This window comes from Sander vitreus, chromosome 20, assembly GCF_031162955.1.
Source record: "Sander vitreus isolate 19-12246 chromosome 20, sanVit1, whole genome shotgun sequence".
Classification (NCBI taxonomy): domain Eukaryota; kingdom Metazoa; phylum Chordata; class Actinopteri; order Perciformes; family Percidae; genus Sander; species Sander vitreus.
This window is the reverse complement of record NC_135874.1, coordinates 7291985-7309102: the sequence shown is the minus strand read 5'-3', so window position 1 is coordinate 7309102 and position 17118 is coordinate 7291985. Positions and strand designations below refer to the sequence as shown.

At 39.5% G+C, this 17118-nt stretch overlaps 2 protein-coding genes across 3 annotated transcripts; one reads left to right on the top strand and one right to left on the bottom strand.

Annotated features, from left to right (window-relative positions):
- Nucleotides 1-382: 382 nt before the first annotated feature.
- On the bottom strand, nucleotides 383-12858 carry slc5a6b (solute carrier family 5 member 6). 2 transcript variants are annotated; one of them, XM_078276711.1, is made up of 17 exons: nucleotides 12802-12858; nucleotides 12603-12646; nucleotides 11097-11556; nucleotides 10943-11008; nucleotides 9558-9609; nucleotides 9403-9470; nucleotides 8888-9042; nucleotides 8434-8574; nucleotides 7712-7841; nucleotides 7314-7402; nucleotides 6322-6434; nucleotides 6164-6234; nucleotides 5992-6078; nucleotides 4460-4629; nucleotides 4278-4384; nucleotides 4069-4190; nucleotides 383-2695 (listed from the first exon to the last, which is right to left on the bottom strand). In XM_078276711.1, exons 3-17 carry the CDS (start codon nucleotides 11442-11444, stop codon nucleotides 2552-2554), a joined length of 1863 nt encoding a protein of 620 aa, XP_078132837.1. In that variant the 5' UTR covers nucleotides 11445-11556; nucleotides 12603-12646; nucleotides 12802-12858; the 3' UTR covers nucleotides 383-2551. The 2 variants fall into 2 exon arrangements, with proteins under 2 accessions (XP_078132837.1, XP_078132838.1); XM_078276712.1 differs by lacking the exons at nucleotides 12603-12646; nucleotides 12802-12858 and having other exon boundaries at nucleotides 11097-11121; nucleotides 11204-11290.
- Nucleotides 12848-16917, top strand: cenpo (centromere protein O). Its single transcript, XM_078276716.1, has 6 exons — nucleotides 12848-13003; nucleotides 13203-13354; nucleotides 13560-13755; nucleotides 14155-14426; nucleotides 15164-15323; nucleotides 15819-16917. The coding sequence occupies exons 1-6, from the start codon at nucleotides 12880-12882 to the stop codon at nucleotides 15926-15928; spliced, it is 1014 nt and encodes a 337-aa protein (XP_078132842.1). The 5' UTR covers nucleotides 12848-12879; the 3' UTR covers nucleotides 15929-16917.
- The last annotated feature ends 201 nt before the right edge of the window (nucleotides 16918-17118 follow it).

Below are 17118 nucleotides of genomic sequence, written 5' to 3'. Positions count from 1 at the left end.
GCAGAAAATTTGAATAACAGGACAAAACAATGCAAAGGAGATGTACATAATCTTTAATCCTTTAAAAAAACATTTTTTTTCAGTATTTCAGCTGCAATACAGACAAAACATACAGTCTTAAAAAGTGATGCACTATCATCTCACACAGGTCATCTCATACAGCTGCAGTAGTGTTAAACAATAGTCAAGTATAGAATCAATATCGGTATAAAAAATTTCTAGTTGGCATTTTCTCGATCGATTCGATTAGAATTTATTGCGATTCTGGAAGTATTGATTTGACATAGTATTATTGAGTATTGTGATCTTTTCCTTCTTTAACAAATACAAAAGTTGAATAATACATTTCTAGAGACAATATGTCATGACACATTTCTAATCACACGTCACACATCACATGTCAGTCAGTCAGACATTTACTTCATTTGTAAAGAAGCACACAACATGCATTTTCTGCTTTCGCTCCGTTTTGCTGGAAACGGATATGATGTAGTAGCCGAAGCGGTATTGATAAACGGAAAATATTTAGGAAGGCTAAAAAATATATATATATATATATATATATATATATATATATATATATATATATATATATATATATATATATACATAAATATTGATTCTGGGGAAAAGAACCAATTTTAAAAATCACCACAAAAAAAAATTACGATACATACGCAAATCGTTTTTTTCCCCCACCCCTAACTGCTATTGCAGAGGCCTGGGCTCGACCACAAGTTTGATCTGCTGTGCGCTACGTTCACTGTTCCCTGGGACGCGGGTGAGGTGGGGGGTATGGAGGAGGGAGAGTTCTGAGGCTAGAGAGGACATGGCAGCTCTGAAGAAGACTTATAGGGAGGTTGGAGGGGGATAGTGTGAGTGATGATGATGATGATGATGAGTAGTAGATGGGCATGTGCTCCCCAATTTTTTATTTTTACAGGCAAGTCATTAAGAACAAGTTTTTATTTCCAACGGCGGCCTGACAAGCGACAAAGCCACTCAGAGGAAGCAGGACTAGGATATCAAATACATTAGACATAGCCTACAGTTTAAAAATGTGTGTGAATGTGAGCAGGTGGCATCTTGTATGGCAGCCTCAGTCACCAGTGTATTAATGTGTGTGTGTGTGAATGGTGCCTGTACTGTGAAAGCGCTTTGAGTAGTCGTTGAGACTAGAAAAGCGCTATATAAATACAGTCCATTTACTATGATTTATTACTGAAGCGACGTCCCCCTAGTCCTTTAATCCCCTTCCAGTTAAGGCTGCAGCCATTGGCAAGTCGGAGGGACGTCGGAACTGAGGAAATAATAAGTTTCTGTGACTCTGGGCTGGGTTTTGTATTCGCTTTTATTTGAAATTAATTCCCTGTGAACTTTTAACCTTGGATTGTGTTTAACTCTGCTCACCACTGATTTTAGAACCTGTTCAGCCTTTTAGCAGAGTCCTGGGCTCTTTTCAACCTAGGTTTTAGCCTTATTTTAGCCTTTTAATATTTTAAATGTCGATTTGCTTTAAACCACACTATCGCCCTCAATACTGTAGTTTATTACATGCACATACGCAAGGAACCGAATGAATGTGAATCAATTAGTGCGTTCACATGCACAGCAGTAACCAGGGTACGGTCTTACCTCTGTTAAGTGAAAAACGGGGCTGTGCCAGTTCTCCCCGTGTACATGAGCTGGGAAGAATGACAGGAGTAACTCTACCTCCGGTACAGTAGGTGGCGCTCTTTTTGATTACACCGACTGGCCACTAAATTAGTAAAAATTAAAAATGTAGCATTTCATTCACACACTTGTCACAGCGTAGGGAAGCACAGTGCTCTGGCCAGATGACTGACACCTTTGTTCAGCTCATTTTCTGTAACCAGTGTTGGGTGGAATTAGCAAGCTAAGTTAGCTAACTAACGTTTGTCCACAGCAATCCCGCCAATCGTAGGCCAACACGTCGCAGTTAGAGTGTAAATGCCGAAAACATTATTTGTAAAACTCTACAATCATTCCCCAAAAGAACTAAGCAGGCCTGCCTTGTTCTAATTTTCTTTAAAACTCGCCATTTTAAAGGCCGTTGTAACCTACGGAGCATGCGCAGACGTGTAACCCGATCTTACCCCCGTTAAGTTGTATACATGCACGAATAGCCCAGTTACTGAAGGGGTTATCTAGGTCTGTTTACTGTGTTATGAGAACTCTGATTCTAAGGTCGGGTAAGGTGTTAACATGGCGTTTGCGAAACTGGTGTATTACCTTAACCCAAATATAACCGTTTTTTTAGTTGACAAATACTGCATAAATTAAAGTTGTTTCTGTAAAATTAAAAACAGGGTTGTTTTAAAGCAAATGCTTGACTGTGGCTAAGCTTGTGTTGACTGGACATTATTCAGCTTTGACCTCGTTGCAGCATTTGACAGTGCAAATTTAAATGACATTGTTCATCACAAAGCAAAGGCAAAAAGATCAATAAAAATACATATTGTTTTAGTCCAAGTGCTAAGTGTAAAGACTTTTTAACCGTTCTCCAGCCAGACATGAAACAACTGTGATATCACACAGTTGTTTCATGCTCCACAAGAGGTGTGTGAGCCTCAGGAAACAATGTGTCCGTCTCTTCCTGTGATGTCCTGTCCTCTCGTGGGAAGGCCAGCCCATTGCTTTCTTTGTTTTGTGAAGGCCTTTGTTGTGCTGAGAGCTTAAAGAATAATTTAAAAGATCATTAAAAAGGTGAACATAGAAGAATGAAGTGATGTTAACAACTACTCATAACTAGGATTTAAAAACTACAAGTCTCTCTGAACTTTAAACGGACGAAGCATGTGAGAACTACAAGCTGTAAAGACGCTATTATAGCAATGCTAGCACCTCTGTGATTCAGTACTTAGCGCTTCATGCTAACATGCTGATGTTTAGCAGGTACGGTGTTCATCATGTTGACCATAGTTACGGATTCTAGCTTTTGCTAATTAGCGCTAAACATGAAGTACAGCTGAGGCTGATGGGAATGTCATCAAAATATTTGTGCAAATGAAATTTTGACCTGATGATGGAGATTAAGGCAAAGTCCAGGGATATAAAACGTATTACAAACCATCCTTTAGGGACCTTGAATATCTGTCGCATATTTGACGGCAAATCATCAGTAGGACACGGAAGTCATTTGCCCCAGCTGTAATCATCGATTCTTTCCATTCACTCAGAGATCACGGACCATTCTCACACAACAAGGCGGCCCCGGCCCACTTAAATATGACTCCCTTTTACTGATCCCTGCTTCACCAATGTTGCCATTATTTAATGGTGTGCTTTGGGCCCACGCTTGTATACTATATTGGGGGTTTTCTGCATTGCACTCCCTGCTTTGGCTTAGCATGCTGCTTGGCTAATCCAGGGAGCATCCTCAGAGCGGAGCCATCAGCGCCAAGCATGACTGTATTTCCATTTGCTGCAACAAATGGTTAAATCTATGGCGAGTGTTCCTGACTGAAAGATATTTCAACATGTCAGCCTCATGATGGCGCAAGAAGAAATGTCAAGGGATCACCAGGGTTATTAGCAAACATGGTCTGGACACCACGAATATCTGTACAAAATTCCATATTGCCACGCTGCTAACTAAAACTCTTAAAACCCTAACTCGATGTGAAAAGACATTGCTCAAGTCCAGCTGTAGCACAGTGTTCAGTCATTAAACACCTAAAACTACAAAATTATGTTCAGATTTGGCTAGTTTTCACTTGAAACAGTTCAGACATGTTTGATATAACGTCTTTGTGGCGATATCTTCTTGTGCAGACCACTGCAAACTCTCAACTCAAAACCGGGCTTATAATCTGGCTTTAAATCATAGTGTGTTGCCGGTTACGGTCTTATGTTAAACATTTACTTATGTTTTGTTGCAATAGTGGACGATTGCTCCTAACTTTTGACTGATGAGGACAAATCTCAACATTACTAATGACAGGAAGTCAATCGTGGGTTTAGTCATTTCATGGCAGGAATCGTTATATCTGAGGGGGTTTCAAATGTGTTGCTCATCCTGTAATGAAACTTCACTGTTTTACTGACCGTGTGTCCCAGAGGAGTCACGCAGCAGAGCTTCTTTTTGAGGTGTTCAGGTAGAAAGCAAAGCAGTTTCCCTAACAAGGGATAGACTGTGCCTGGTGTTACATCTTCTTCTTTCATAGGGCCTAAAGAGAAAACATATTTTTTTTACATTTGAAAGTTAAGACTAAAACTGATTATAAATCATAGAGAGAATGTAAGAACTAGCCCACCTGTGAGGAAGCTGATGATCAGGCCTATTAGAATGACTGTGAAGCAGTTGAATGCACTGTACCACATGTAGGACAATGAATAAAATCTCTTCAGTCCAGAGGGTCGGCTAAAGAACAGAGAAAGAGAGGATTAACTTGCGAAATGACCACAGTCAAAACTAAGCACTGTGCTGCCTGCGTACCTCAGAGTGACATTAAGGAGTGCAGCGTGACTGGCAGTAGTCATGTTGTCTGACAGCAGGACGGCTCTGCAGGGCGGCAACGGTCTTGTGCTGGAGCTACGAGTGACGATGCTCCCGATGCCAACCCAGAAAGCCAAAGCCAGACCGGCCCCCAGACCTGTCAACGCTCCCTGGTAACAGGAAAACTACAATTTAAACACAGATACAGGTGGTGGGATGATAACTGATTTAACTATCTAACTAAATTAAGTTGCCAAAAGGTTTCTATTGTCACAATAACTGTCTTAATCACAACACCCTGCTACAGGGGGTTAGCCTCTGCCACTCTGCCCCTTTCAGTAGACAAAGAGCTTTAGAACTTTATTATAGGAATAAATCTTATTGGATTACAATTAGGAATGAAAAAACTGTAAGGAGTGGTTTCCAATGTGGGGGTTGGGATCCCACACAAGGTCCAAAAATGATCTTAAGGGTCACAAAATGATTACAGGAATAACCCCCTTGTTCGCACATACAAATTTAAGCTAGTGGCAACGTCACAAAATGACAGCTGAATCCGAGTATGTAAATGATGTACTCAATGTGAAACATGAACTACAGACTCAAGAGGAGCAAGAGGCGGCTTTTTCTACATTTGAATCCCTGTGGGAACAAAGAACAAAAAATTTTTGTTGTTTGAAATGTTGAACACTTTAAACTGCTCATGTCTAAAAAATGAAATAGAACTAAACAGTTAGAAAGGAAAAGTGACATTAGTTGAACGCATAGCTCATAGCTACTCTAAGATTCCAACAAGTAGCCATTACTTCATTACGTCCGTGTTTTAATCCATGATAATTTTGACCAAAATAAGCATAGCAGCTATATGTAAGATTTTACACTGCATATTGCCCCATGACTGACTTCACAACAGATCCCATTGATGAGGTCCAACCTGCAGTGTTACCAGTGAAATACAGAATTGATTTTAAAATCTCAAAATTTGTTTTTAAAAGCCTTAAATGGACTAGCTCTACAATACATTACTGACCTGCTAACTCCATATTGTGTGCTCAGGTCATCCTCACAACAACTCCTCTCAGCCCCTCACTCATGCTTCAAAACCAAAAGGTGGCCGAGGTTTTTCCGTTGCTGCTCCCTGGCTCTGGAACAGCCTCCCAACCCACGTAAAATCATGTTCCACAATTTTTAATCACATTTTAAGACATACCTTTTTTCACTCGCATTTAGTTCAGTTTAAGGCTGCTTGGCTTCTGTCAAGTCCCCTCTTGACTTATTTTTTATTCTCTACACTGCTTTTTAATCTATTGCTGATTTGATTCCTTCTTTCCTCACTTCCTATTTCTTTACTTGACTTTGGCTTATCATGTCAGTTTTGTATTACATTTTTCTATTGTTGCATGGTATGTACCTTTTATCTCTGTAATGGTGTTTATCTGTATTGAGGCAGATCTTAAACCATCTGCATTGACACTTTGGGTCAACTTCTGTTGTTTTAAATGTGCTATATAAATAAAGATGACTTGACTTACAGTGGAGTTGGCCCACGGGAAAAACATCCCGAGACAAAACAGACCAAGAATAGGACCACCAACCATCCCAAAGATCTTCAAAGCCACCTGCAGATCAAACATAATAACAGTCGGTGCATATTTAGTGAGAAATGTCTGTTATTATTTGACCATTGACCACCTGTGAGCTTACCTGTAGAACTGAATCCCCCATGAGGTGAGTGACATACGCCATGGCCAGACACAGCAGCCCGTATGACATAGCTTATAGAGGAGACACAAGTTGAAACTTTAGAATAATTATTATTTTGCAGCTCTGTATCGTGCATTGGCGAGCCTCGGAGAGCTAACCTAAGACTTTGGACAGCAGGGTTGCTCTTGCCTCGGTCATGGTGGGGAAATGTGGTATGATGAGGTCTTCCATTGTCACAGTGGCCAAAGAGTTGAAAGCAGAAGAGATGGTGCTGCACAGGAAAAGCAAAAAGATGTACTGTACTTACTATTACTGCCATCTTCAAAATACATGAAGTAACAATAAAATGTGAATTTATTGTTCACCTTCTGAACTCATTCTTAGTACCAATACATTTTGTTTAAGTAACTGCCATAACAAAAGACTCTTTTACACTCGACGAGCAGACGAGCAGGAAGAGAACAGGCAGATTTGAATAAGCTTCAAACATGAATGCATTGCACGTTTTCTTTTTCAGGATAACCAGGATTTTTGATGAATAGATGGATTTGATGTGAATAACTGCATTCAAAATGTATAATGGATTATAATATAATCAAAACAGTCATGCAATAAATCCGACCTTCATGAGAGTTATGGTTATATGTTATAGTGTTGAAATGGTTTCAGAAAGGTGTTGATTCAACTGTATGGTCATTTTGGAGGCTGTGGCCGTGCAGCTGTTGTATGAGACTGCATTCGTTTTAGCTGGGTGTATATACAAGTAGAATTAAGATTAAAAGTCTGTGATAAAATGCATTTTATTTATAATTCCGAAAGGTGTCATTACAGAACAATAACTAGTTAAATCTGTGTTGTTTGGTTTAACTGACAGAAACTATGGTCTCAGAACATTCTCATCATAACATAATAAAATACCATAGCTGAATAATAAAGTGCAACAACAAAACATTTATTCAAGTTAACTTTAACTCAAGTCAAACCACGTCACTGACCCCCATAACTTCACCTGGGTCTCCTTGAAATGTGAAAAGTTCACAGAATCACGAAATAGTTGTATTCTTTACCGACTCTTCCCCAGTTATGGTGAAAGGGACACAACCACGCTTTGATGCTCAGAAAAAGGCCAACACTGTGGAAAGTCCTGTACCTGAGAGCTGCACTGAACAAACACGCAATAAACAGTCCAGGTAGTCCAGGCAGACCTTGCAGCATGTCCATCACAAAGTAAACCACCATCTATGGAAAACACATTGAAAACAAACAACCCTTTAGTTTGCGTTATATAACTTTATAACTTTATTAGCCACTGGAAAGAAAACAAACCTGACAATGTAATGTCTTGGTGACAGCACATTTACATAATGAGCCTAATGTGTTAGTTGTCTTAGGACTAACTATAAAATAGGCAAATACTCATGCTGCTGTAATTCTACTGTCTTCTACTCTATTGTCCTTTGTGCCCTGGAGAGTCTTTACATAAATCCAAACAAGAAGCAGATTTGGTTGATAACAACATTAAAAAGGGGAAATAAACCTGAAACTCACTGCATCCTTTGAAGAGGTGCCCAGCTTTTCAGAGTGATCCTCTCCACAGTAACGTGCAAACATGACCAGTCCCATGACACAACTTAGAGCCAGAGCCAACTGCAGGGAGGGAAACACCATGTAGCAAGACCTGCAGTAAGGGAAAAACGTAGTAAAAGTAATTGTAAAAGTAAAATAAATATATAAATATATATATATATATATATTTTTTAAATGAGGCATTTCTGAGTTCCTCTTTTGGTAATTTGTTTTGCTAAACATCCATTTGGGCCCATTCACACAAAAAAAATCTGATCCCAGGCCGCTGCATTTATTGTAAGGCTCCCGCCTGCCGCCCCCACCGCCACAGCCTAAATTAATGGAAAGACCTGCGATTTCGCCACACCAACTGAGAAATGTGGAGGAATGTGAACGCAGCCTTACAGTGGTGGTTTGCACTGAACTTTTTAGAGATCGCTTTTAATTCATATTTTGATACTTTTATTTTTTTTTTTAGCAAAAACTGTGACCAAGATATGGAATAAAAATGAGCTCCAGCCAGTACGGTAATGTATTTCCTTGTGCAGCAAAAGATTTTGTACAAGAAATATACCTACCTGACATTAGATATTTTGTACAGCAAATGTACTGGTGGAAACACTATTGTGTTGTAACAGCCAGCATGCAGGAAGGCAGAATGGACCATTCTTTAGCATCACAGTGAAAATCAACAGTCAGCGTACCTGACAGCCTCTTTCTCTGTGCGCGCGCTGAGATATCTTTGGACCTGAGCCTGGTTCACTCCGTACAGAGACAGCATGAGAAAGATTCCCCCAACTCCCAGAGTCCAGAAGGTGTGTCTCTCTGTAGGATCTGGGTTAAGGCTAAACACGAGAGAGAAAATACAATGTAGAGACAATGCTTTAATACTTTAAAACAACTCGGTACTCTTAAAGCTATAGTTTCTATCTCCCCCATGAGGAATTCTATAATAGTAATGACAACAAAACTGTCGGCACATCCACATGATACAAGCCTCCCATGGTCGCGAAAAGGAAAATCTTTGTTTCTGTGAATTTGGTCAAGGATTGATATTGACATTTACAGAACTGTTTCCCATGATGCATTTGTGTACAGATTTCTTCATCCATTCCTGCTCCTGGTCATTCTCCCACACAAGCTACAGTATGGACTCACTCGAGAGCGGAGATGCGGTTTCCTTCCCGGACTTTCCTCCAGACTTCAGACACTCCTCCAGTCTGCTGCACTCCCACCACGATGACAGCCACCTGCCCTGCAAACATCACAACAGTCTGGAAGACGTCTGTCCAGATGACAGCCTTCAAACCACCCTGTCAGGAGAAGACAAGACACATAGGAAATCAATCTAATACATGCTAATATATTCTTCTAGATTCTTCATTCAAATACTATCTATAATCCTTTGTAGTAATGCATTCATGCAGAGCCATTTTGACACTTTTCTCAGATAAAATATTCAGCATTTCATTTTTGACAAAGAAAACTATAATTCTATAGAATTTTGGGTGGTATTTTTTTTTTTTAGAGGAGGATAAAGTCACTCCTGAGCTGTCGAGAGAGACATGCCACCTCATGCTAGGCCTGTTACCAAAAACAAAGAGTTCATTTTACATTTAAATGTTAGAATGTTAAATTAAGCTGCATGGAAATGACTAACCAAACTAACTCACCATTGTTGTGTACAATGTGCACACTAGGCCAGTGGCCAGCACTGCTCCCCATAATTCAAATCCAGTAACTGGAAAGAAAGCAGCAACACATTGAACCACAGATCTCGTCAATTCAAAGTCACTAGGTGAGCGTAAAATACATGAACTTTTCTTACCGGCGTTTAGTGCAAAGGCAGGGGTGTACACACAAAGTCCCATATAGATAACCTGGCAAGTAAGAGACAAATCAGAAACTATGCACTTCATAGAAAAGGTGTGGGGAAATGTGCTTTTCAAAAGAACGCCACCACAGTTGGATTTTTGATTTGTTTTAGATGAGTGTAGGAAGTGACCAAAATGTCCAGTGTTTCCAATAACAACTTTTCTTATACTTTGCTCCTATTATACTACTTTCCACTCATAAACAAAAACATAACACACATGTACCACACGGTCAAAAACCTGTTTGCTTCTCCAGTCAATGCAACACCTGAGTGCAGTTCATAGACTGTTTGGTGCAATTACCTCTTGATTATAATACCTTGTCTAATTAACAGTGCACTACTGCCCCAACTGGCGGGAGGTTGAAACCAAACAAAACAAAAAACATAAACCAAAATGGCTCTTACAAGGCTTTTCTATGGTGATGCACCAATCTTATCCACTGGATTGGTAACAGGGCGATAATTACCATGTTTGGAAAATGGTTGGACATTTTTGGAACTAGGTGTATTTGCTTTCTTGCCGAGAGTCAAGACAAGTCACTCTTGTCTGTCTATTAGATATGAAGCTGTAAGAGTATGTATGCAAGTTTCAATTTTCTCATCTAACTCTTGTAAAGAAAGCAAATATTTTGTCACAATTTCAAACTACTCTTTTACGCTGAGTCTAAACTCTGTGGCTCTATCAGTTGCATTTTAGTCACAGCTGGCAGCCAACACAAAGGAGACATGTTATGCTCATTTTCAGGTTCATACTTGTATTTTGGTTTATACTAGAAGATGTTTACATGCTTTAAGGTTCAGAAAACATTATTCTCATACTGTCTGTCTGAATATACCTGTATAAACCCTCTGTCTGAAACACTCCGTTTGTGCGCCTGTCTCTTTAAGCCCCCCTCATGAAAAAGCCTAGTCTGCTCTGATTGGCTCGTTTGAAAAATATGGCGCACCTTTGGAAAGGTAGTTCTCAAGACGTGGGAGGAGAGTCAGATGGGGGTCGGTATATTCTAATGAACCTGCATGTGACACAGGAAGGGGAGCCAAATCTGAATGGCTTGTTGAATCCCATGTTTTTTGATCGAGGCAGCCCACAAAAAAACTGACTGAGTTGTCTTATTTCACAGTTTGTTGGTTGGCAGGCATTCCAGATACCCAAATGTATATGCACAAGCACTGAAAAAGTGAGTTGTCCCCTTTAAGCTTTTAACAGTGTGGCAATCCCTTGCCTCTTGTTACCTTACATACAAATGATTCCAATTAGTTCTATGAAGTGAGATATGCAGATGTTTAATTTGGGAGAGAAACAGAACTGGTATCAGATCGGTACTCTTTGCACTCACTGTCTGAAAGATGAAGGTCAAAGTCCCACAGATGCGCACTGCTTTGCTGAAGCGCATTTCAAGATACTGTGAAACAAAACAACATGAGAACTATAGGTCATGAAGGATACACACCATGCTATGAACTCTTAAATCAAAAACTGCTACAGCATACCTGGTAAGTGCTGGAAAGCCGCAGTCTGTACAACACAGGAATGAAAACATGAGCAGGAATGAGGAGGCCCAGAATATAGGCACAGCCGATAAACCAGTACTGAGTACCGTGAGTGTAGATTTCTGCTGGTACGCCTATGATCGCCACAGCAGACTGGAATGTGGCGATGAGCGACAGGGAAACAGGGAGACACGTCATGCTCCTGTCTGCCATCAAGAACTCCTGGGTGGTGCGCTGACGTCCGCCTGAAAGAGCATGGTATAGCCCGATGCCCACCGAGGCAGCAAGCAGGACTGCAAATATCACATAGTCAGCAACCGCAAAGTGCTTCTGGTAGGACGGGTCCATGTCGATTGTCTTTAAGTCTGGGCTGCAGTCGGAGAAGTTCTCCAGCAGACGCACAGTCAGTCAGATGAGAAGCGTCTTTGTCCACACCCATCAGTCAGGAGAGTCCAGTAGCCTTGAAGAAAGAAAACACTGATTAAATATATGTGTGTGTGTGTGTGTGTGTGTGTGTGTGTGTGTGTGTGTGTGTGTGTTAGCTTTTCATGGCCTGCTGTATAACTCTATCCAACCATTTTTATCATAAACAAATCACTTCACTTGATTTGCAAAGAAATAAACCTATACCTACACACCCCACGTACTCCCCTCATGCCCTGGATTCCCCTGAACCATTTTTGTTCCTTCCCAAACAGATAGAGAGACGGTTAAACCACTGCAGTCACCTAACCTGTACTGAAGCTGAAAAGCATTGTTACACGAGACAACCTCCAGTCTGTAAACAAACCCGAGGTCACACAACCTTTGTGTCAACTTTCCCCTGCTTATGCTGATCCAAAAATACTGGTTTGGAAATGGGAGGTTCAGCGGGGAGGTGCCCTGCTACTCTGCCATCTACTGCCTTAGTTTATACTGCACCACAAAGACAAGCAGCAGCAAGCACTCTCTGAGGTGTTTGAAGGTCAAGCAAATAGGGGTACATTTAAAAAAATGTCCACTATACGGACAGGAAAATGGATTTTAAATTGATTTATAACTCAAATTATGCCGTTATTGTTATTTGTCTTTGCCCATATAAAAAAAAAAAAATTTAATCAATAGTGAAAAATACCCTTTGCAATTTCCCAGAGCCTAATTTGACAAATGTCTTGTTTTGTCTGAACAACAGCCCAAACCCCCAATATACTCAGCTAATAGTGATATACAACCAGAAAATCCTCTCATTTGAGAATCCGGAATCAGCTACTTAATAAAATCATCAGATTTTGCTTTTAATTGCGTTATTTCCTTTTTAGTTATTTAATGAGTATTGTTGGAGGGAGCCTGAGATTTTGTATTTGCAAGTAATACTTCTGTAACGGTTGTGCACATGACAAATACATAACCTTGGACCTGATAAATTAACTGGTAGGTACTACAGGAAGGAATAATGCAGGCATATCTTATCTCTGAAAATGTAGTGAGAAAGATACGAACAAATGAAATAACATGAGACAGACTCACCTTAACACATGATGTAATCCGGGTTAGACTAACCATGCGGTTTACTGAGACATTCAAGAGCACTACGTTAGTTAAAACAACTTCTTTACGGCTAAAAACAAGAACTGCAGACAACTCAATACGCTCATTCTCTATAAGATTAACGGTCATGTTTTTTTTATATATTTTGTGGTGTTCACAAAGCGTTAAATGAACCTACCACCAGGCTAATCTCCCATGCTACATGTGGTTGTTTTGAAATCTCTTCCGGGGGTTGAAACTGGGGGCGGGGCTACAAATGGTGACGCAGACGCCGCCAAAATCCAAAAAAAATCCGCAACTTGTACTGGATATTTTCATCTGGGAAGCAACACAAAATAAAGAAAAAGACTTGCGAAGCATGGATGGAGCGTCTACGAAAGGTAACGTGGATCGTATAACGCTAGTTTGCTAGTTTGTTGTATGGCCGATACAGATGGCTGGGAGTAGTTTGTTTTGATGACCTGTTAGCTTAATGCTAGCTGTTAGCAAACATAGCCCCCACAGTTTATGAGCCTAATAACAACGTTCACTTCTGTCGTTTGAGAGTTCATCCAGTAGAAGTGTTTCCCTTTTTCGCAGGTGTTTTGAGTCATCTGAGTCTGCTAGAAGTTCAGGCAAGAAGCCGTAAAACTCAACCTCGGCAGCCGAGTCGTGTGAAGGAGCTGAAGGCTAAAGCTGAAGCGCTGATGACCCAGAGAGACCAGCTGAAGGCAGAGATAGAGACACACAAGGTGACACATTGCTCACAGAAGTCACAGTATTTTCACAGTGTGGCATTAGTACTTTTACTTACGTAAAGGATCTAAATACTTCTTGGATCACTGAAGATTTGAAGGACCTAAAACAAAAAGTCACACTGTGTATCACTTATCTGTATTTATAATGCTGCACTTGTTGTGTTTTCTTGTTGGTACTGGTTACACCGTCCTGCCACAGAGTCTCCAGAAACTCAGGGCATCTATGGACAAACAGTGCACACATGAAGAAGAAGAAGAAGAAGAAGAAGAAGAGGAGGAGGAGGAGGAGGAGGAGGAGGAGGAAATGGCTGAAGACTCTGAGAACTCACAACTGCTGCGGCTGATGGCCAGACACACACAACTGAAAGACCTCCTGCATGCACATGACATCATTGGTACTCATGTCATTCACCCATTTATTATATATTTGATAGTGAGATGTTTAAATTAATGGCATCCAATTATATATTTATAAAAATGTATATGTCCCTTACTGTGTGTGTGTGTGTGTATATATATGTGATGTATGTATATATATATATATATATATATATATATATATATATATATATATATATATATACATATATATATATATATATATATATATATATATATATATATAATGATGTGTGTATATATATATATATATATATATGTGTGTGTGTATATATATATATATATATGTGTGTAATATATATATATATATATATATATATATATATATATATATATATATATATATATCTCAGATTCTTTATCAATATGTAATTGTTCCTCTTGATGTCATTCAGGTGGGTACAACGTCATAAAGACCCGTAAAGGTAAAGGATTGTGCGTGTCTTTGACAACGGCCTACAACGGTGTCTACTTAGAAAACTACAACCTGGAGATGGACTTGAAGCCAACTCTGAGGATCAGTCGTGATAACATTCCCCCGTTCATTCCATTAAAGAGCCTGGCTGAGCAGAGCAACATGGAGACAGACATAAGGACTCTTCTAGACCCCCTCAGCCAACATCTCAATGCCTTCGCCGGTCGCAAGCAGCAGTTGAAGCTTGTTAAGGTTGTGTGTGTGTGTGTGTGTGTGTGTCATTATCAATATTGAGTTTCAAAAGAACCACCAGATACTAATGTCAGATGATACATTTTCTAATAATAAAATATTAATTTTTGATCAAGTTCACTCAGATTAGTCTGAGTAGTAACAAAGAATGCACAGAGGCAGGACATATGACTGTTGAACAGTGGAATTTATTATTAAAGCCGAGAGTAACGTTAAATATAAATGTTTTTATTTATTTTATACAATAGCTTTATTGTATGAGAGGTAGAACAATTAAGTCAATCCGCAGAAATAATTGGCAACAGTTTTAATAATCAACTAATTGATTAAGCAGTTTCAAGCAAAAATACCAAAACTTTCTTGGTTCTATGTTTCCAATGTTATTATTTGATGGCTTTCATAGTAATCTATAATAGTAAACGTAATATCTTTGGGCATTTTGTACATTTTTCAGCCTATAAAGCATTTGTCATACAGTTTCTTTTTGTAATTCTGACAACATACTGGTTATAAAGCAAATATATTATGATGCATAACATAATTGACCCACAAATATATCAACCTAATAACACCTGCAGTGATTTTTGCACATATCTGCAAACATTTTTATAAATCAAGAGCCAGAAATTAAATATTTCACTTGCTAATCTCTTATAGGAAGAGGAACTATAATGTAGTTTTTTTTCATTTGTTCTGGTAAAATAACACACTGACCCTGTCTTCCTGCTTGTTTAAAGGAACTCCATAAGTCTGTGCAAGTGATGGAGAGTAATGCTTTGTGTTCGTTACTGGTGCTGATGTTCACGGTGCCGAGAGAGAAGACGGCTGTTCTCTGCTCGCTGGAGTACACTGACCACACCAGATGTCTTCCCACACGAGTCCACTTTGAATGTGAAGGTAGGATTTTTATACTGCAGAAGTTCCTCAAAGCAGATGGCTATGGATCTGTATATAATCCATAATACAATATATGCCTGTTAACTGTAGACATAACGAGTGCTTCATGTAAGCCTCTGGATGTCTCAGTAGTTTCACTACAACCACTGGTTGCTGGTATTCTTCTTTAGAACATCACACTAGAGCTCACACAATTAGTCAATTAGTTCATTAAAATAAAAAAAAACGCACACATCAGCATTTAGGAGAGTAAGAGGATGAATTAAAAAAAAAAAAAAAAAAACTAGTTAGTTTGTTCAATAAGGTAGTTCACAATAATAAAATGATAAATTGATTTGCTGAGCCAGACGGAAGGCATGTATGAAATGCATCAAAATGCATCGGTGTCTGTACAGGAATAATGAAACTTTACATATTCAAAATGTAGATCCTTCTAACAAATGTGATTTTACGAACTTGCATTTCCTTGTTATATTTACGTTTGTTTTTCTGCAGACAAGGGGCTTCCTGATTCTCCAGAGTGGAAGAAAAACGGCAGCCTTCTCATGGAGACTCCTGTGCACAAAGCTTTGATAACCATGAAGAAGATGGGGGATATTGTGTAATTTATTTCCGAAATATATAATTCAACTTTTCTACATTTTTATTAAACAAAGTATGTACATTCTCATTGTTTATAATAAAACGCCGCTACAGTAGTTATACCTTTTTTTTCTTCTTGATGTTGCAAATGTAGAGCTATGCAACTGTGAGTAGACTCTAAAATTCCGAGTTCCTCTACGGAGGTTTCACATGTATTTCCATGTTGCCTTTTTCCTTGAGAATTTCTATAAATGCTGCCACCCTCTTGTGTAAAGTTTCCCTCTGAAACTGTCTCAGCCTCTCCATTTCCTCTCGGGCTTTCTGCTGTTGCCTGGCCAGCTCCTTTTCGGATATTGAGTCAATAGTTGCGATGTTTTTCATCTGCATGAGAGACACGCTGCTCTGGATGTAGCCTCTGCGTCTCACCGGGCTCGTGGGTTTGACTGACGGAGGCGGTGCTGATGTCAAGCGACTCGGCTCCACCAGTTCACATCCTTTGTTGGGATACTGGGATGTGCTGGAGTACGATCTTCTGCCATCAGATGTTTGAAATTTGTAGTCTCCGATTTCTTTCATAGCGATGTTGACTGTCGCTTTAGGCTCAACCACTTTTACCATCACTACCCTTCTCTGTTTATTTATCAGCCACTCTCGTCTTTGCTGAAGCATCTTGCGAGTGTACCAGTACTGTTTGTCCAACATGTTCAGTTTATGCTGGAGATCCCTGTCCTCCTTTTGGTTCAACACTTTCAGATCTCTCTGCAGCACACTAGCTCTTCTGAAGCTTTGATCCATTATATACAAGAGGGCTAGAGGGAGAAATATTGTTTTTTAACCAGCCATTTCCCTAATTCATTCACTTATTCTGTTAAAGCTAAGGATGTTGTTTTCTTACCTGATTTCTGTTCCCCAGAGTACTGTGTTAAACAGGTGTGTTTGCTGCTATGGCTGTCTCAGCGTATGTAATATAATAGCCTATTATATTTGAAGTAAAGTGGATTGGGTTGTTGGTCATTGTGTACTGTCACATTGTTTAAAGAGATTAAATTTCAAGATGACCCTTATGAGTGCAGTCACGGGGCTTCTTGCACAATAACGATGACTCCATTTGTGCAAGGTACTTCGAGATCATGTTTTGTCTAATTTTATGCAACTAGCACTTTGGGGAATACTGCTACGACTTTCTCACATGATAAGTTATATTTTAGATAGT